The sequence below is a fragment of the Pholcus phalangioides genome, unplaced genomic scaffold (assembly GCF_987345545.1).
Source record: "Pholcus phalangioides strain wild (caught in Gottingen) unplaced genomic scaffold, Ppha-v1.0 ptg000041l_1, whole genome shotgun sequence".
Taxonomy (NCBI): Eukaryota; Metazoa; Arthropoda; class Arachnida; order Araneae; family Pholcidae; genus Pholcus; species Pholcus phalangioides.
The window spans coordinates 3,785,819-3,806,554 of record NW_028301627.1 but is presented as its reverse complement, the minus strand read 5'-3'; the positions used below and the strand labels follow the sequence as shown (position 1 = coordinate 3,806,554).

Sequence of the window (20,736 nt, the reverse complement as noted above, 5' to 3'; positions counted from 1 at the left end):
ATTCCACAAAACTTTTGAAAATTTTATTATCTCATTCTCACGAGGCCTCTACATCTGAGATCCTCCGGGGATCGCCTCATAAGACTGCACTGGTTAACAATTGAAATAACAATAATAATAAGGAAAATAATTCCGTCCCCTCTCCAACAGGTGCACCCAGTCCGAGGTGAAAGAGCAAAAAAAGAAAAACGTAAAAAAATAAAAATATATGTAACAAGCAAAAGGGGAGGGGGAGAAAGAGTGGCCAACGCGTTCTTACTTCTTAGAGGGGAAGGTGTGGGACATGGGAAGAAACCAGTTCTAACAATCACAGAAGGCCTTTTAACAAGACACAGCTCATTTGAATTTCCACGGTTCATTTGTAGCCAATAGGAGCAGGCAACACAAGCGAAAAAAGAAGCGATTCACGGCTCATTTTCGACCAATTACAGGAGGCGTTTTAACGGGCAACGGTTCACTTTCATTTCTGCGGCTCATGGCTCTTCACGGTTCATTTGCAGCCAATAGGAGCAGGCAACACAAACGAAAAAAGAAGCGATTCACGGGTCATTTCTGACCAATTACAAGAAGCGTTTCAACGGGAAACGGTTCACTTTCATTTCTGCGGCTCTCGGCTTGTCACGGTTCGTTTGTAGCCAACAGGAGTCGGCAATATGAGCCGTCAGCCGCCACGGTTCTTTTCACAACGTTTTCAAAAGCCTGCTTGTTCTTGGTAGTTTCTTGTATGCGATGGAAGTGTAAGAGCCGCGGTTCTTTTTTTAAGAACCGCGGCTCATTCACTCTTTGAAAAGAGCCGCTCTTCTAGACGGTTCATGAGCGGATCGCCCATCACTAGTAAGCAACCCAAGGATGCCTGGCAGTTAGAATTGAGATACGTTTTTAAAAGTATTTAAGGATCTTTATTGTCTTGCTATTCGTTGATCCGGATTCGATCATGACGACGACCATCGAAGATTTGTCTCCGGAGCTGTTGGTGGAGATTTTCGCGCATTACATCGAATCCGAGGGACAAATAAAATTCTCAAGGAATGTCCTACCCGTATGCAAGTCGTGGTGGAAGCTTTCGTCGACGCCTTCGCTCTGGAAAAGCTTCACCGGGGATTTGAACCACGTACTGTTTCTCGCCAGGAGAGGGTTACTCTGGCATACCCAGAGCCTCACGATAGAAGGTATCCAGCCTTTTATTTCATCCCCTCCTGGTATATTTCTCAACCACGACCATCTATTGGCAGTGCTATCAAACATCTCCGACCTCAAATCTCTTGAAATTACACACAACGACATCGACGCAAATATGATGAGTATCGTGGCTAAACAATGCCCGAATCTGCAATATTTGAAAATGCTAAATGTGGACTGTGGCGAATTTAGGTTAATTTCACTCAAAGAACTGGACCCCATCCTCAGCACGTGCGGACCGAACTTGAAAAACCTAGAGTTACGTTTTTTTTATGTAAAGGATAGTGAACAGCTGATTACAGAAATTGCTGCAAAATGCACGTCACTTGAAGTATTTGAGTGGCGCAATCAGCCCACCACGTTTCCGATTTATAAAGTTGTGAGTGGTTGCCCCCAATTACGGGAACTGTATCTATATGGATGTCACATTGTTACCACAGGTGGAAACAATTGCGCTGGGTTCAAAAATCTGACAGTGTTCCACGCCGGTTCTTGTAATTTCTATAGAGTGGACATGTTCAGTTTACTAAAGAATTCAAGCAATTTGGAATGTTTGCAATTATATCATAATGACAATTTGATTTTCAGTGATGCCTTGAAAATCCAATTCAAAAAAATCCAAGTCCTTCAAATATATCCCGAGAGTAATGATATTAATTTGAGAACTCTTGAACAGGCAGTGGACTAGCGGAAGCACTCCTTGTTGCGTCTTAATATCTGTGACTTCTCACGAGATGTCACCAGTGTACTGGTGATGTTTTTTAGACGGTAATCAGTGTCCTAAACTTAAAGCTTTGGACAGCTTAAAGCTTGGAAGCGTGGATCAGGGTTTCCTTAAGATATTCTTACAAAAGTGTCAAAATCTGGGAGAATTCACATATTGTAAAAATCGTCAAGAGGTTATGGAGTTCCATGATTCCTTATGAAAACAAGATTTATATTATATCGGAGTTTGACAAATCCCAGGCCACCTGGCAACCTAAAAAAATTGGCATTGCTGGCAAAATTGATATTTTTAACTAATTAGAATCTGAGACAACACAAAATTTTTGGTGATTACGTAAGCTTGTCTGCCAACGTGGAAAATGTTCTGAGAAAGTCAAAGTGAACATGAGTTTCGGCTATTTTTCTCATGAAAGAAAATGCTTGGCACCTAATTTTTTTTTCTCAAGCCGTGCTTATGTACTGCCAGGGGTTGATGATTGGTGACTAAAGCCAGGATTACGCTGTAAAAATTTTGTAAAAGATCTGTTACAAAACTTGAAAAAGCAAGTGGTTGGTTACATTCACTCATCAAATTTAATTGTTGTGCTTATTGGTTGAATTTTTTCAAAATTTTATAGCGCAAGAGCAGAGCGTTAGACTAAACAAGGGATCAAGATCATTAACAGAATTTGCAATAACGTTAAGGGTAGCCTGATATTCCTGTTTTGATTTAAGCCATGAATTTTTTTTTTCTTTTTAAACTGTCAAAAACAATAACACAAGGGGCTTGGCAAGTTTTTCAATGGCAATCGGTGGTCTGCCAGATTACTGTCAAGTAGCTAATTTTTTCTATGTGTGATTTCTGAAGAAAATACAAAATTTTTCTGAATTTATGTTGGTCAATCAACAGGACGGGACAAATTCCAGGTTGCCGTGGTGACCAAAAATTTTTTTATATATGGTTACTGAATTGGAATCAGGACCATTGGCATATGCAAAGTAAGCAGAGTTGGTAAAAACCCGGATTTTTCCAGAAAAGCCTAACCCATCTGGATTTTTCTCTGTTTTTGGGAATATGCTGTTTGCAATGCCACATATCAATGTACATTCAGTCAAATCCCATTTTAATGAACTGCAAGAGACCAGAGAAATCACTTTGTTATAATGAAGTTTCATTACAAAGGAATTCCAGGTTTTTGTATTTTGTTCCTACGTAAACGTATTTGAGGGACTATGAAAGTGTTCATTAAATTAAGATTTTTGCTATTCTGGTATTCGTTAAAATGGGATTCAACTGTATTAAGTAAAAAACAATAGTTTGTATACATCTAATTGGATGTATATACTTGGTAGTAAGTATAATTAATGTTTTAATATCGTGCTAATTGAATTTAGTATTTGTGAGATTGAGCTACTTTTAAAATATTAAATCCTAATTTCTTTAAAATGTTTCTGCGTTTTTCTGTACTTTTCATATATTATGGCAACGTTCCCTTTTCCCATGCAAAAAAATCTTTGTATTCAGCCAGTAATTTATTTACTAATTTCCAGGGTTGGCGAGTTTTTGCCGTAGGTGGAAAAAACTATCCCGGCAAAAAATTATTTTTCCTCCATTTATGCATGTAAATCATCATTGTGCATGTTGTTTATCTGAATGCAAATATCATAGTTTCGAACGCAAACTTTTGTATAAGAATCAATAAATTTTAGAGTTATAATACACTAGAAATGGTGCATACATACATTGAGTACATGTTCTTTGTCCTGCTTCCCTGGTAGAAGTTGAAATGACGCCCCTGTCTAAGGCCCTAGTGCTCGTGCAAATGTGTTTGCGATTAAAGTATCACATTTTGTCAAATATAAACCAATTCTGCTTCAGTACAACAATATTCTATATAACAATAAAGCCCTCAACAATATTTTTTCTTGATCCACAAAGTATCATTATATCAATATTTCACTGTATCGGGGTTGGCAAGTTTTTTCGATAAGTGTGGAAAAAACCACGGCTGTCCCAGCAAAAATAGATTCTTTCCCAATCGATGTCTACGAGGCATTGTTATGCATTTATTTTTGTATATATTATGCAAATGACATAGTTTTAAATTCAAATTTTGGTTCAATAATTTTTAGGGTTCGGTTTTTGCCATCATTTTGAAGGGGAAAAAATGATGAAGGCGAGCATTTTATTGACATACTTGCTTGTCAAAAGTTGAGTGTGTGTAAATTATGCTTTACAAAAAAATCTGCCCTAATATCTACTGTTTACTCAACCATGTTAGCAATAATAGTTGCCAATTTTCTCATTGAAAAAAATGTTTAATCTCTGATAATGCAGAAGTAAATTTGCAATATTTCAATGTTAAAGAAATCTATCAAAAATTATGTGATCTGCAGTTATAATGGAGTGATCCCTATAACGTAGGGTCATTATAACGAGCATTGATCATGTCTCTATTTATTTGTAAATCTATTTTCCTCCAGATTACTTTACTATACGAGGTTATAAAGTTGAATGTTGGAATGATTTCAAGTCTCAGTTACACACTGAGTCTAATGCTTTTTACTACTGTCCCGGCAAAAATGCTCAACCTTTCTAATTTCTTTTTAAAAAAAAATTGTTTTGCTAAAGACTATATGAGGGCAGGTTTGCAAGCGAACAAATGATTTTTTAGCAAAAAATCCAGTGAGTTTTTGTAAGTGGACCTGCACTTAATACAGTGAATAATACTAATAACGTTATTCAAAAAACTATTGTGAAAAAAAACTTAAGCAAGAAAACGCTATAAACTGAAAATGCTAATGAGAATTTGTTGTTGGTCATGGGACCACATGAAAATGTTTTCAGTGGGATCGACTGTATACGTTAGAGAGAGAGAATAACATTCTCTTCTTTCATGCAAAGTAATTGTATTCATGTGGTACAAAACGCAGTGAAACTCCTGTATAATGACAGTAAAGCGATAAGTGAAACTTACTGTTATCGACAGAATATGTTAACGCTATGGAAATTGCACCAGAACCAGACAGTTGCCATCACTTGTTATATCACATAGGCTTTTTATGTAACATCATAAGTTCCTTCCTAAGCGAAAGGCTTGTGGGAAATACAAACCGCGTCAAAGGTAACAGACTTGGCAACTTCCTCAGACGCTGCTCGTTTCATTAATTTCAGGGGGGAATACAATCTATGAAATGTAAAAATGAAACGATTTCTTCGCAACAGATATTGCAAAAGCTTTTTTAAATTCAAGGGTAGGCTTGATGTCTATCTATATTTTGAGTCAAAAAATGGCTTCAATTAAAGTTGCAAAATTTCTTCAATATTGATATTCTCCAGGTCATGATGAGAGGTTTTGAAAATTTGGTTACGAAGATTTTAGAAACCTTTATATTGAAACCTTAAAAAATTAGATGAATTTTCAGAAATAAGTTCACAACAAAAGAAATTAAACCAAAGTTGATTGATAAAGGAAGCTATTCTTATAAAATCACTTTCATTATAAGAAGATACAGAACTGTTGTTTTGTTTCAATGCACATACATTCAAATTGTGTATCACTCGCATTTTTTTAAAAGCTGTGCAATTCCGCCTTGTTGGTTTAATTTTCTCGCTTTCAAACTTCAATATTGTGGTCTACAAACTTGAATATATAGCCATCTTCTTGACGGGAAGAGAGATGGGGACAGGGAATATTCTTGAGAATACTCTCTCTCAAAGGACTACTATTATAAATTACTAGAGAATATTCTTATCGAAAATAATAATTCTCAAGTTATTTATCGAAATTAGCTTATTTATTATACTACATGTTATTACATATATTCTTGATAATACTCTCTGGAAAGATTTCGATAACTGAAGAATATTCTCATCTAGGAGAACGTTCTCTGGAAGCACTATTATTAATAACTTCAGAATAATTCTTATTAATTTCTATAAGAATATTCCCCAGTAATTTTTTAAAGTAGTCCTTCCAGAGAATATTCTCAAGGATATTATATGTAACTATATTATAAATAACAGGAGAATATTCTCATCAAGAACTTATAAGAATATTCTCTCAAGGTATTTATAATAGTAGTCCTACCAGAGAATATTCTCCGAAAGATTATTCTCGAGAATTTTACATCTCTATTACTAGCTATAATGTCCGGTGCTGCCCGGGTTTTCTTTAATGAGACTTTTTGGATCACGTAATATCCCCCTCTTTCTTTGAGGGACATGCGAACCGTGTCTAAGTTAACCAATATGGCGCCTTCCTGCGCGACTCATGAAACAAATCTAAATTTAAAGAGAAACAAATGAAATTTTTTTTTCATTTTTTAAGGGGCGCCAGGTTATTCTCCCCACCCTTGAACTTCAAGTCATCCATCTGCCTGTTTCATCTTCCAAGAATGCTTAGCTAAAGCTGTGGAATTTCTTCCATGTACTTATTTACGGGCCCATAATTAATTTTAAAACAACCTACATTGAGTACAGAGTAAGGTGTTGAGATGGGTTGAGTTCCAGTGAATTTATTATTAGGTAATGTCCAATTAGAATGAATCGTTGTTGTAACGCACTAGATACACAATTGTGTTTGCACACTCTGTGAAGCATGGGTCAGCAACCAAATTTACTTGGCAATCCGCTGCTTCATGACGTTTTCCCCTTATCAGAGATCGACCTCGATGGCACACGAGTCCCAGATATATTTTTTTGTTGTTTTCTTAATCACTATAATACTGCCAAAAGATTATTTCAGTTTTGCCTTTGGACTGTCGATTCAATTATCGATTTGATTTTTACCAATCTTGGTCGTTTGCAATTACATATGTTTACAACTAAGAATAGTAATAATCCTTTCCCCTGGTACCATGAATTTCTAAAGCGACACACTATTGGGTGCCGTCTTCAAAGGGTAAATACAACCATTATATCAAGCTGACCGGGAATCCCACTTGGGTTGATTACCAAATTTTACGCACATCGGAAAAAACACGTCACTTCAAGTCAGAGGCCAGGGTCAGAATCAAGGGTGTCTTTCGTGTGGGCATTCTGACCACTGACTACTCTTCTCATATAAGCAAAATTGGTCATTTAAGGAAATGTGGTACGTAATAATTCTTTTTGATTAGCAATAACACAAATGATTTGAACTCGACATGTTGAATAATAAAGTTTGTGAGAAAAAAATCAAACTTCAATCGTTAAAATAAATTGGTTTTGAAAATTATCAATCGAGCCGCTCTTGAGACATTCGCTGTTATTTTACGTAAATTTTGAAATGAATTCGAAGCCAGTATTTTTTATTATATTACTTTATTTTCATTTTCATTTATGATATTTCGTGTGTGAATGGTTCCGTAGAAAATGGAGTTTTTTGCCAAACAATGTAACAAGATAATGAACAAATAAGAAAAAAGATGTCTGATATTTCATTTTATTAATTTCCTATCCAAAACATTAGGCATTATTCACGAGATAGCCAAAATATTAGGACTTTCTCGTGTCTAGGTCAAACTCAGGCTATCTGTCGTTTATCTTTCAAAGCCCCAGTGTTACTGCAATATTATTTAGGTCCAAATTTCAAAAAAACCGCGCAGGACTTCTTTTTCGATTAAAACTGGCAAGCCTCAACAGCGGGGATGGGGAACTATTTCAATCGATTATTTTCTTTTACATACTCAAATTCTGAATGAGTCTCATTGAATATTTATCATTGTTTTCTGAACACATCAGAAATCTCGTTAGATTGCAACAAATTTCCACTTTCAGCTCAAACCTTGAAAAGAGAAATTCAGATGAAACCACACTAAATTAAACGCGGAAAAATAATCTAAAAATTCTTTGAGAGAGATATGATTGATAATATAATTATATCATTGAGACAGTTTCGAATAGAGTTGAATCAGCCCCTGAACATGCATCTTTTTCTTTCAAGGAACAATACTACAACAAGTCACAGTGTAAAATTTTAAATTCGAAAAAATAAACTTTTTACTAAATCAACGCCATCGCGAGAAATTGCGATCATCCGATGCTGAAGGAACGTGTATCCCCTATCCACATGTATTCCTAGGAATATTAGGAGGAGAAACAATGCTTATTTTCGGAGATAGTACCAAAATGTATCCTTATATATCCCACTTTTACCCTTATATTGTCGTAATTAGTGCGGATACATTCTTGATAAGCATGTCGAAGTGTGTAACTCAAGTTATGAAAGTCGGTCAATATAAAAGAATTTTGTTAACATCAAAATTTTGAAAAAGATAAAAAAACATTATAGGCCTATGCTTACAGTGTGTGGATTCGACAAACATCATCTTCCGCATTAATTTCATTTATTTTTCGGACACCATCACAAAATTACACACAAACACAAATTGCCCAACGAGGTGGCAGAAATTGATCTGCATGTTTGAACCATCCAATATGTTAAAAGCACTTTTGATATGAGACTTTTTAACATAAAAATTCAATATTACTTGTCTGTTAATTCATATTTGGGCACTTACATACAGATTTTATACTTGGGTTTAAGTAATTCGCAAACGTGCATGAATTCATTAAAAAATGTCTCCAAAGTGAGCGTCGTGGCTCCTAGGGACATCACCAACCTCGGTCAGGGGCATTGCAACAAGCTGTTCACCATTGATGTTTGCGTCTGTGCATAAGCGGTTCTTTTATGAATGCACAATAGCTACTATGCTTTTCCTCTGAAAGCCGCAGATAATAAACATTACTAGGAGCCTAGGGTAAAGGGAGCTACGGATGACAAAAGTTTGACAACAACTGCATACAGCGATGAATGTCATTATGTATGAAAAACTGCATACAAAAAAGACCACAGCCGTAGGTGAATGAACAGTGGTGCTAAAATCATGGCAATCCCTCCCCACACATCCTGCCACAGGGTCCCTTGGCTAGGCTCTTTGACAGTCCGCTGCTGTAGTGAATTTATAACGTGAAAAAAAATTATGAGAATTGTCTCGAGGCCCTGACACCAACCCCATCATTGTGGGGGGGGGGGGGCATGGCTGCAATAATGACTTAATCATTAGCAAAACCAGTCCCAGGGGGATGATGGACCTCTTAAATTCCTGCTATATGGAGTAATTGCCTCTGTTTTGCGTTCTTTCAATTTTTATCTCAACTACTGAAGAAGCAACAAAGCTATATTAAAGAGACTTAAATTGCATTCACGTGGCTTCTTCCCAGTGTGGACTCTTTTGTGTCAGTTAGAATTGCTATGGTCAGAAAATACTTTACTACAGATATCACACTCGTGTGGACTCTATTGTGTAGGTTTAAACTTTGAGCGTGAGAAAACTCTTTCACCACAGATATTTCACTCGTGTGGCTTCTCTCCAGTGTTGACTCTTTTGTGTGATTTCAATGCACTTCCTTGAGTGAATTTTTTACTACAGATATCACATTCATGTGGTTTTTCTCCAGTATGGAGCCAATAGTGTAATTTTAAATGGTCAAGTCGAGAAAATGTTTTACAACATATTTTACACTCGTGTGGGCTCTCTCCCGTGTGGACCTTGTCGTGTGATTTTAAATGGACAAGCTGAGAAAATTTTTTACCACAGATATCACACTTATGTGGCTTTTCCCCTGAGTGGACTCTTTTGTGTTTGTTCAAACTGCTACGTCGAGAAAATGTTTTATGACAGATATAACATTTGAATGGCTTCTCCCAAGTATGGATTCTTTGGCGTTTGTTGAAATTGCTGAGGCTAGAAAATGTCTTACCACAGATTTCACACTTGTGTGGCTTCTCTCCTATGTGAACTCTTTTATGAATGAATATCACACTCATGTGCCTTCTTTTCCGTTTGGACTCCTTTGCTCATATTCAAAATGCTGCAGCTAGAAAACATTTTACGACAAATATCACGAAATGTGAAATTTTAAATTATCTGCAAGAAAAGGTGTTTTACCACAGATTTCACACTTGCGTGAATTCTCCCCAGTGTGTTGTTGTGTTGATAGAAACTGTCAGAAAATTTTGTATCACTGAAATATCACACTTGTATGGCATTCCTTCACTACAGACCCCCCGTTTTGTTATTTAAATTACGTACTGAAAATAATATTTTACCATAGAATTTACACTCGTGCAGCTTCTAACATGTCTGAACTCTTTTGCACCAGTTCAAATCGCTGGTGTCAAAAAATGTTTCATCACAATTACTAGGCTTCCTTCATACATTTTGTGTACATTTACATTTTTTGGAAAACAATTATTTTCACAAAATTCACAGCCACGCGGCACTTCATCAGTGTTCATTTTTGTGTACTCGTTTAATGATCTGCCCAAAATTTTATTTCAAATAAAAATTCTTGCACATGTCTGTTAACACAGATATTAAACTCATTTATTCTCACCTAAAAATAGCTTAGGTTGGTTGTTTAAAATTCAGAGTTTCAAAGAGTATTTTCAATCAAAGCAGAGCTGACAGGACTTTATACCCAAAGCATTGTTTTGCACGTTCAGATATCGCTTCAATTGGAAAACCAATCATTGCATTATATAAATGCTAATAAATATATATCGTAGACAAATGTGGTTATTCTTACTCTTGCACTAAGAATAAGCCACAGGAGTTTCTCAAGCATAACATACAATCGAAACACTGACAAACTAAAAGGACATTTCAGTCCTACAACTTAGTATTTTGATTACTAGATATATTATAATGTTATGCACAATAAGGGCATTGTTTTAAACAGGGTTTAAGATACGGTCACATTTTTTGCAAAATGCGAAAGAAAATCATAGAATGCAAAACTAGTAGTAGCTACTTTCACAAAAATGTGTACAGGAGGTACGAAACAAGTAGACATCCAACCATCAATCATTACATTAGCATTATAGCATTTTGCTAAAGCTTTTCCTCCCATTTTCGTTGTTTTGCGAAAGGAATTTTTTATTCAGCTTAAACCCCGAATTTGATGCCGAAGAATCAGTCATTTTTGTGAATATGTTAAGATAAATTATTCTGAACATTGTTTTATTTTCAACAGTAGATAAAAGTAAGCCATATTTCGTTACTGGCTTTGAAGTATACTAAAGGTGTTTACTTCATGCTATGTTATTTCTCTTTGTTGTTTTGCATGTTATGTTGGTCACAAAAATTATGCTTTTTCTTTCCGATTCAATTAATTATATGAATAGAAATTTCCACTGAACTAGGAGTACATAATGAAAGTATTCAAAATCCAATATTTGAAGTAGACAATATATAATCACACGACTACTATACCACTTGTCATCATAGTATACACTATAATATTTTTCTTTTTTGACGGTTTGATTACAAGTTTCATTCGCTTCTGAACTTTTGTTCTCTTCTTCATGTCCTTGTAAGTTGATGTTTTTTGCAAATGGAATGAGGTCTCCTGTGTTTGTATACATGCATGCTGGCAACTTTAGATATTGAATGGGCTAATTTAATTCCATTTAGTGGATTTGTGACCCTAAACAGTTTTTCCATTTCTGCCATCTTACTATCAATGACGTGTGTATGGATACATATATATATACACTTGATGTTCAGGCTAATTTAGTCCACGTCTTTAAAGAATTCACTTGCATCAGCAATGTGAATTTTACCTTGTAAAACCTTTTTTCAAACATGGTGGCTCCAGGACTGCCATCATAAGGACCTTTGTCAAAGTTCCACTCTGAAATTAAATCTGAACACGACATTGCAGCCACTGAGTTACGATTCTTAAAATGTGCAGCAGCATCATCATCGCTGCAAATTATAGCTTTTCGTACTGCAACATTGAGTTGGTTTTTATTTTTTTGGAAATTGGCTATCAAATATTGATTAAAAATCTTGACTTCATAGGATGTAGGCTTTTTGTGTCGAATATAATGGCATATGACTGTTTTGTTAAATCATCATCTAGGTCTTTTCTGTAATATATTACGGCAGTATATATGGTTACAGTTGGGTCCTTGTCACTTTTTCAGTGAGCTATCACCACTTCGTTTTGGTGTTTTATTTGATAGTTTTGAGCAAAATCTGTTTAGGGAAATGGAAAAACTGTTTAGGGTCACAAATCCACTAAACAGAATTAAATTAGCCCATTCAATATCTAAAGTTGCCAACATGCATGTAAGCATGTATGCAAACACAGGAGACCTCATTCCATTTGCAAAAAACATCAACTTACAAGGACATGAAGAAGAGAACAAAAGTTCAGAAGCGAATGAAACTTGTAATCAAACCGTCAAAAAAGAAAAATATTATAGTGTATACTATGATGACAAGTGGTATAGTAGTCGTGTGATTATATATTGTCTACTTCAAATATTGGATTTTAAATACTTTCATTATGTACTCCTAGTTCAGTATTTATTGAAGGGAGTTCACTCTATGTTACTGTATAATTATTATACATGACTTCTTTCTTTTCATATGAGGGGCCATTCAAGTATTATATCAGTAGATTTTTGTCAGCTCTGCCCGCTACCTCCTAGTGCATATTGGAATCCGATACGTATGCGATTGAAGGGTACAAGGCTCCTATTACCCCCTCTTCCCAGAAGGTAATCCAAAATTTATTATTGGCACAAATATCGGAAGAAAATTTTTTTTTCTATTATAATAAATTTTTTTTAATTGCAATGCTACTTGAAGGCTAAGAACTGAGAATTTCTCTTCAAGTAATTAATTGCGACTCACCTCCAAGCCCTTTGCGTGCCCTCTATAGGTCGATCTTGCATACATCTCTGATTGCCCTTCAAGTAGATACATAGGGAGTCTGACATTGCTGTAGAGAATTTTGCTTAATAGACATTGATGAGAAGGGTTATGCACCTCAGCAGGTATTTAACGCGGATGAAACTGTACTATTTTGGAAGAAAATGCAGTAAAGAACATATATCACCCAAGAAGAAAAGCGTGTCACTGGTTTTAAGGCAAGTAAAGACAGACTTACCATGTTGTTTTTGTGCAAATGCATATGGGTACATGATAAAGCCCACCGTCGTTTTCAAATTTGCGAGCATTGAAGGGAAAGGATGGGTGGCATGGACTTTAGCTACCCTTCAGTAAATCCCCAAATGCGACACCACGGAAACATTTGTTTATTTTCGCTGTGCTCGTCTGATCCAACTAGATTACACTGTATTTTTTGTCTGAAAGCTTTGACTCTGCTTAGTGAAATAATATTAATACTGGGGGTGGTGAAAACAAAGTCGATATTTTCAGGTCCGGGGGTCCCTTTATCAGCCAGAACGAAGTTTGACCTACAGGTGTAGTTACTAATAATCCAAAACATGTTTTTTTGTGTATATATGTAATACTATGTGTCATTTCACCTTCAGCGCGCTATGTTGCTCATGTTCTGTTCATAGTTACATTTCATGTCACCAATTTTTTTTTTTTTCAATTCTCTAGTGTTAAACAGTTTCTGTCAGGCCAACTTCCTCGTAACTTTGAACAGAAACTAATTTTTCCAGTGATTTAACATCACATTTTCTTGTGTGACTTTTTTCTTTGTTTGTTTACTGTCTATTCAATTCTGTGTCGATTATTTCGATTTATACCTTGAATTTTGGATTATTTCATGTGTATGTGCCCTATGGATTATTCCAATTTCTAACAAAGATTATTGCTGGGCGGTGGAGAAAGGAAGATGAAAAAAAAAACAGGTGAGCATTGAAAGAGTTTTTTTATTTCCCTACGTTATGCTTCGGGATGCAATCTGAGAACTTGGTGACCATAAGCGTAATGAAAATCCATTTTCACCCCGAAGCGGTACCAGATCAAGACGATCAAGATAAAGAAGCGGAAGGCAAGATCATCAGGAGTAACATAGTGGAAGGGCTTCGCAAGTTCAATCAGCACAATATTTTTTTCATGACATAGATCCCTTTAAGGTATGTTGTTCACATGTAGAAAAATTGGTAAAGGAAGTCTTGTCAACACACTCTTACATATTTAATGACATGAAGAAAATGAAACGGTAAACATAAATCACAATGTTCTTTCAGAAAACATCGACAACAATCACTGCACCCTCTCTTTTATATTCCCTTCTACCCTCATAATGTTCAATTAACGAGATATACAAAAAAACGTGTGTTCTTTATTTGTGGTAACTCTCGGAATGTATTTCCCGTGAATATGATGGAGGTGGCAGCGACAATAACTATGAAAAACGCAATCGGGCTAAGCAATTTTCTGTGAAAATTACACATTCAAAGTACAGTTTAACGGATTATTCCTGCAACAATAACGATTATTCAGTGATAATCAACTAAGGGCTATTCATTTGATCAGCAATTTCATTGATTCTTGGTTTTTAAAAGCTGCCATAGAAGCTGTAAAAGATGAAAAACGGGGTATGAAGAAAATCATGATTTTTCTCAAAACAAGTCTTGTTAATCAGGTTCTCTCTCTGTCATTTGGCTACAACTTTTTCCCATCTGTTTAGCCAAATTTCTACAATTAATAAAAATTAGGAGAATCATGGTCCCAAGACCCACCTAATCATGGGAAAACCCGGCGTAAAAGACTTCGGGGGGGGGGGGGGTAACAAACCATAATGCTTTGTGCATGCTTATACTTCACGTACTTTCATTTACCGGCACCATATTGATCTTCAGTCATCGGAAACCTCATGCACCGATGAGCAAAATGTCGTTGTTAATGCACCGATGACTAATTAGTCAAAGTAAAATAATCTCACGATGAATGAGGGCGTAAATACTAACGCTGAAGGAAGCCACAATCGCCAAGTGAAAGCATTGTTTGTTTCCGCTTCTTTGTTTGTATACTTTCTCTGGCGTTGCCAAACCTGAAAACCAAAAAAAGAAAAATAACATACGCTGACCATATATTATAAAGCAATCAAAGTAGTGACTTAAAATGTATATCTCGATGTGTAAAAAGGCTGAACATGAGAAAAATATGTTAATTGTGTATGATGGTTGGAAATGTTCAAAAATAGACGATGTCTTCAGAGAAAATAATTTACAAAATATTCATCAAAACAACAACCACTACGAACTGTACCCTCTGTTTACTTCTCGAAATTCGTTCGGTCACAGTCGACAATGTTTACCCGAGAAAGGCACTGCAGTAAGGATCGTTGATTTTGATCCTTAAATAGCCATAATTGATCATCAAACGACACAATTAGGATCGCTGCTTCCTTGAATTCACTAATTTATCCGTGTTCAAGTACCGGTTAGTAAATGCATGTAGCGTTTTTATTCTTCAGGAGGTTTCTCCCGAGCTTATTTTGCTTGTTAAAATTCTGTTGAAAAATGAGCAATAATTAAATTATTTTTTTAAATTTCTGGGTATTCGAAGCCCAGGGGTCCTTGTTGGCCAACCCATCTGTTAAGGACCTTGCCCTGTGTCTTGATGGTCATCTCGAAAATAAATTTCTCGAATCCGTCGCTAATTAAAAAAGTTCGCGTCCATTATTCAATTATTTTTGTTCTTTTGCATGCAGGTAGACGATAATTATTTCATTTTTCATAATGTGGCAACGAAAGAGTTGAACAAAAAAAAAAGTCGGACTTGATTGTTTTGAAATTAACCCTGGTTTCTTTCCGAGAGACTTAAAAGGGTAGTTCTAGCCAGGGCCGCAACTAGATGCTTAGTAACCCGGGGCAAGTGCGCATTTTGGCGCGCCCTTGTAATGTTGAAGGAGAGGTTTGAGAATAAAATTTGTACCTCCTCTGGTCCGGGGCACGAGACCTGCTTGCCCCCCCCCCCCCCCCCCCAGTTGCGGCCCTGGTTCTAGCACTTGGAATTCTAAGGTGGTGGTAATTTGAGAATGAGGGTTTCTATTAAGGCTTGTGGAACTTTTCGGAACTCCCAACATTTTTTTTATCAGTTCAATTTTTTTAAAACATTTTCTCGATTATTTCTTTTTCATTCAGTGTTTTCTTTGGAAGGAGTTTGACCGCGCGTTTTTAGCGTTTTGTTTCCACGGGCAATTTGTGCCAGTAAGATGAAGTCCAGCCCTCCCCTCCCGTGCCAATAAGATTGTAAAAAATGAAAGTCACAGACCCCCCCCCCATTCACAAAATAATATTCTGTATGCAGCAATGAGTAAATTAAGTTTGTGTGTTCATACTTTTCGAGATGTTAAAAACCTCGTTCGCATGTGCAAATATTGCGAGTTCTAGCACCCGCTTGACGAATTGTTTCCTTGATAAGGAAATAAATGAAGAGCAGTCATTGGTGAAAGGGCGCGGTAGCCCGGTCGATAAGATACTCGCCTAAAGTACCAGAGGATGTTTAGAAGTGTCGCGAGTTCGATACCCGGTTCGTCCTTGTCAGAAAACTTTCCTGACACAGGGATACAACAAAAACGGCGACTTGACCGCAGCAAAAAATTGCTACCGCAGGGGTCCCCCATCGAGGGGTTAGCGTACCAACCTCTCGATGAGTATAAAAAACAAGCATGCCGTTCGGAATCGGCAATAAATTGTAGGTCCCGGTCTAATTAGCCTTCGTGTGCAGAAAATGACCGTGGTGCGACAAAAATGATCAAATGATCATTGGTGAAATTTTTGAAGCGGATTTTAAATCACTTTTTTCTATGTGAACGGAGCTATGATGTATTGAAATCGTGAAAAACGCATGCAGGCTCTGAGTCCAGAGGAGACGAAAAGTTGATGTAAGTTGATCGCTGAATGCGTTCGTGGGTTCGTTCACCATATCTGAGGTAAGCAACGTCGCGAAACGCATGCGCTGGGATCACGCACTGCGGACGATGTAAATTAGCGCTATTGCGGTAGTAAACGTACCTGGTATCATTGAGCGCGTCCAGAAATTCAACAACTCGTAAAAATTAACCAAATAAATCTTTTTGTAGTTATTATTTTAATTTTGCCGTTCCAGCGTGACGTCAAAACCTGCATGCGTTTTTCGCAATTTTCACCTTCAACGTGGTTTGCTATACCATGTTCCATTGCAATTTTTGTTCTCCTTGATGTCTACTAACAACCCTCTGAGTTTATTGGACCATTTACAGAACACCCTGTATAACAAATTAATATTAGTCATATAACTGTTGAAATTAAGTGTTTTTAATTTAATAATTTTTTATCTGATTATGACCTTATCTTTTACTTTGATTTTCTTGCACGGTTTTAGAGGCAGGCGCTTTGGACAGTATGAGTAAATACGTATGTCGTCCGGAAAGTGATACCCGTATACAAATAAGAAAAAACTAACTATTTGCAATTTTTTTTGTAAAACCTTTCATTTTACATTTTCATATCTTATGCTATTTTTCTGCGTAGTTCCCATTTGAATTCAAACATTTGTCGTATCTTGCAACGAGCTTTTGTGAATGCAGTCACCATCGTCATCTGCTGCCATTCCATGAAGAAAAGTTGTAACCTCTTCTTCGAGCTCCTCATAGTTTGCGAACGTTTTTTTCTCCCAGAAACTCTGAGTTTGGTGAAGAAATGATAGTCACGAGGGACTAAGTCAGGACTACATGGAGGACAATTGACTATTTCTCAATGAAACATTTCAAGGATTTGTTTCGTTTCCTCGGCAACGTTAGATTATGCATTGTTATGCAGAAGCACAATGCTACTACGCAGCATTCCGCGCCTTCGATTCTGCGTATCGACTAACGCAATTTCTTCAGTGTGATGATCACACAGATGACTCATCTATCCCATCACCATACACGTCTTTGATTTTCATAAAAATTTCACTTGGCCGCACATTTTTAGCGCGTTCAGATAACGAATTACATCCTTACTTCAGAAACAGCGGCACGCTCAATTTTTTTTAGACATTTTGATCACTCACCAAAACAACAAAGGCTGTCAGAACGCGATCATTGCGATGCAAACTTGTACACAGTTAGAGAATAACTGACTGAAACTGGTTGCTCTTGAGTCGGACACCTGCCGCCGCTAAAATGGCACGCATGCGCAAATAGGTACTACATTCCGGTCGACCGTCGTACCATGGCTTTTACTATACTGCTCAAAAACTTGCCAGCCTTGATTAAAATAGATTAAGACTTTGTGATGATGATACTTTTCCTTTTGTAGGTAATCAAAGATTTCCATCATTATATCCATCATAAAACAGCCAAATCTTTACAAGAGGATATGCAGAGGAAAGTTTCTTTAACACATCCAACTTTACAAGAACTGCAGAAACTACAACAAATTATTCATTCAGTTATACAGACTCAGGCCAGAGTGCGTGAAATAAGGAAGGTGAGGTCGTCCGCGTGAGTCTAGTGGTGTATATAGTAGCGCACTTGTCCTGTTTGTATGAGTACTTGGGTTCGATTCACGATAGAAACCAGATGACTATTGTTTCCTAGTTCACCTCACCTCGGCATAATATCCAAAAAAATGATTATATGAAGAATATGTTGTCTGCTCTCTGTTCAAACACATCTTTAATAATATGGATGAATCATTTGCGAGATCACATAAAACAAAGATGATGAGGATGGAAGCAATCTCAATAATGTAGAAAACTTACATCAGTGCAATACCTGTAGTAAAACGTTTTAACAAATCAGTTTGAATCTATAAAAAAAGACACGCGGAAAGGAAACCACATCCAACTGTTGAAGAACGTTTTGTTCAATTGACACTTTAAATAGGCACACGTAAATGCCACATGAGAAATTCAAACACGCACCAAACATTCCACCCGTGAGAGTAGCCATTATGAGTATAATAATTGGTACAAAACATTTTCTGACATCAGTGATTTGAACTGACACAAAAAAGTCCACACTCGGGAGAAGTCACACACTCTGTAGTAAAATGTTTTCTCGAGCTGGCAATTTAGAATTACAAAACAGGGTTCGTAGTGGAAAAGGGCCACACGAGTGGGATATCCGTGGCAATAAATTTTCTCAAAGTAGCAGTTTAAACATTCACATAAGAATCCACGCGGGAGAGAAGCCACGTGAGTGTGAAACCTGTGGTAAAGTATTTTCTGACCGAAGCAGTTTTAACCGACACAAAAGAGTCCTCACTGGGAAGAAGCCCCACGAGCGTGAAATCTGTAGTAAAACGGTTTCTTGTAGTGGCAATTTTAATATACACAAAAGAGTCCACACTGGGGGAAAGCCACATAAATGTGAAATCTGTGGTGAAACATTCTCCCAAAAAGATGATTTAAAATTACACAACAGGGTCCATAGTGAAGAAAGACCGCACAAGTGTGAAATCTGTAGTAAAACGTTTTCTTTCAAGAGCAGTTTGAAGATGCACGAAAGAGTCCACACGGGAGAAAAACCACATAAGTGCGAAATTTGTGGTAAAACATTTTCCCGTGTGGCCCATTTGAAATCACACAACGGCGTTCATAGTGGAGAGAGACCACACAAGTGTGAAATCTGTATTAAAACGTTTTCTTCCTACAGCAGTTTGAAGATGCACAGAAGAGTCCACACGGGAGAGAAACCACATGAGTGTGAAATTTGTGGTAAAACATTTTCCCGTTTAGGCGTTTTAAAACTACATAACAGGGTCCATAGTGGAGAGAAGCCACACAAATGTGATATCTGCGGTAAAACATTCTCTCGAGTAAGTGCTTTAAACATACACAAAAGAGTACACACGGGGGAGAAGCCGCATGAGTGCGAAATCTGTGGTAAAACATTTTCCGAAGCAGGAGTTTTAAAATCACACATCAGGGTCCATAGCGGGGAGAGGCCACACGAGTGTGATATCTGTGGTAAAACATTTTCTACCAGTAGCAATTTGAACGTACACAAAAGAGTCCACACTGGGGAGAAACCACACGAATGCGATTTTTGTTATCGGAAGTTTTCAACCACTTCTAATTTGAAGAAGCACAAGTTGATTCATTCTGAAGGGAGTTCAAATGAAATTTATAGCGTCAACCAAATGGTTTAGCATAAGAATATGTCTCATCGCGATATCTCAGTGGCAGACCCAGAACCTCTTTAAAGTGATAATGATGAGTGTTAGCAGGAAAAATGAGTAAATGAAAGAGCCCAATAAATAATCTTGCAAAATCTGTTTTAAAAAGAAAGTGAATGTTTTATTTTGGCAGAAAGTGTGCAAGGTTTTTGCCAATTAACGAGATTGAGTAGTTTTCTGCGTAATTTTTATTGATTGGCATGGAGAGACTAAGATATCAATGAAACTTTCTCGATGTGCACTAAACCGATGTTTGTTGGGTTTTTTCAGTATCCCATATGAACATGCTAAACGTCTCTTGTTGAAAGTATTAACGCTAAATATTTCGCATGTGATTAAAGCTTTTTCTACCACATTCTTTATTTTTTGTGATAGTGCCAAGTTGCCCGAAATAAATTGAAGGAAAAGTGTCTGAAAATAATGTTCAACACGAATATTTGTTATGTGTAAATTTTTTTAATAAAGTTTCTGTCTTCACAGGTTATTGTCAATAGCTATAGTTATAGTACGTCTTTGTGAGTCTGTGATTAATATTTAAAAATACAGATGAAACATTTCGTAATTGATGACTTCCGAATTATTATTGAGAGGCTTTTCTAATTGTTGTATCACAAGCAAATATTTCATATGTTCGAAACTGTTTTCTTATTGGATGATATTAGTTGAGTGCTTTGTGATTACATACATGCTAATGTATCACCTCTGTAACTAATCATATTAAAAGTATATTAGCAGAGATTTCGCATGCGTTGCTTTGTAGTTCTCTATTCTAGATGCTCATCCTTCATCTACTGTATTTCAAAAATGTTCTTGAAACTATTCGAGAAATTGAACATTTGTGCAGAACAAATCTCTAATGAATTCAAACTAAATTGTAAGTAGTTCTGTCAAGCTAAGTTGTACCGGTATTCAATGTACCGAGTGATTATTTTTCATTAAA

At 36.6% G+C, this 20,736-nt stretch overlaps 1 protein-coding gene across 2 annotated transcripts; it reads left to right on the top strand.

The window, feature by feature from the left end:
* The first annotated feature begins 13,715 nt into the window (after nt 1–13,715).
* On the top strand, nt 13,716–20,534 carry LOC149065084 (uncharacterized). Of its 2 annotated transcripts, none has more exons than XM_089254538.1 (2): nt 13,716–13,775; nt 17,934–20,534. In XM_089254538.1, exon 2 carries the CDS (start codon nt 18,669–18,671, stop codon nt 19,767–19,769), a length of 1,101 nt encoding a protein of 366 aa, XP_089110664.1. In that variant the 5' UTR covers nt 13,716–13,775; nt 17,934–18,668; the 3' UTR covers nt 19,770–20,534. The 2 variants fall into 2 exon arrangements, with proteins under 2 accessions (XP_089110664.1, XP_089110663.1); XM_089254537.1 differs by lacking the exon at nt 13,716–13,775 and adding an exon at nt 14,829–15,087.
* The last annotated feature ends 202 nt before the right edge of the window (nt 20,535–20,736 follow it).

Excerpts from the sequence above, each read along its gene's own strand:
- LOC149065084 (XM_089254538.1), top strand. The coding sequence starts at position 18,669 with ATGTTTTCTCGAGCTGGCAATTTAGAATTACAAAACAGGGTTCGTAGT.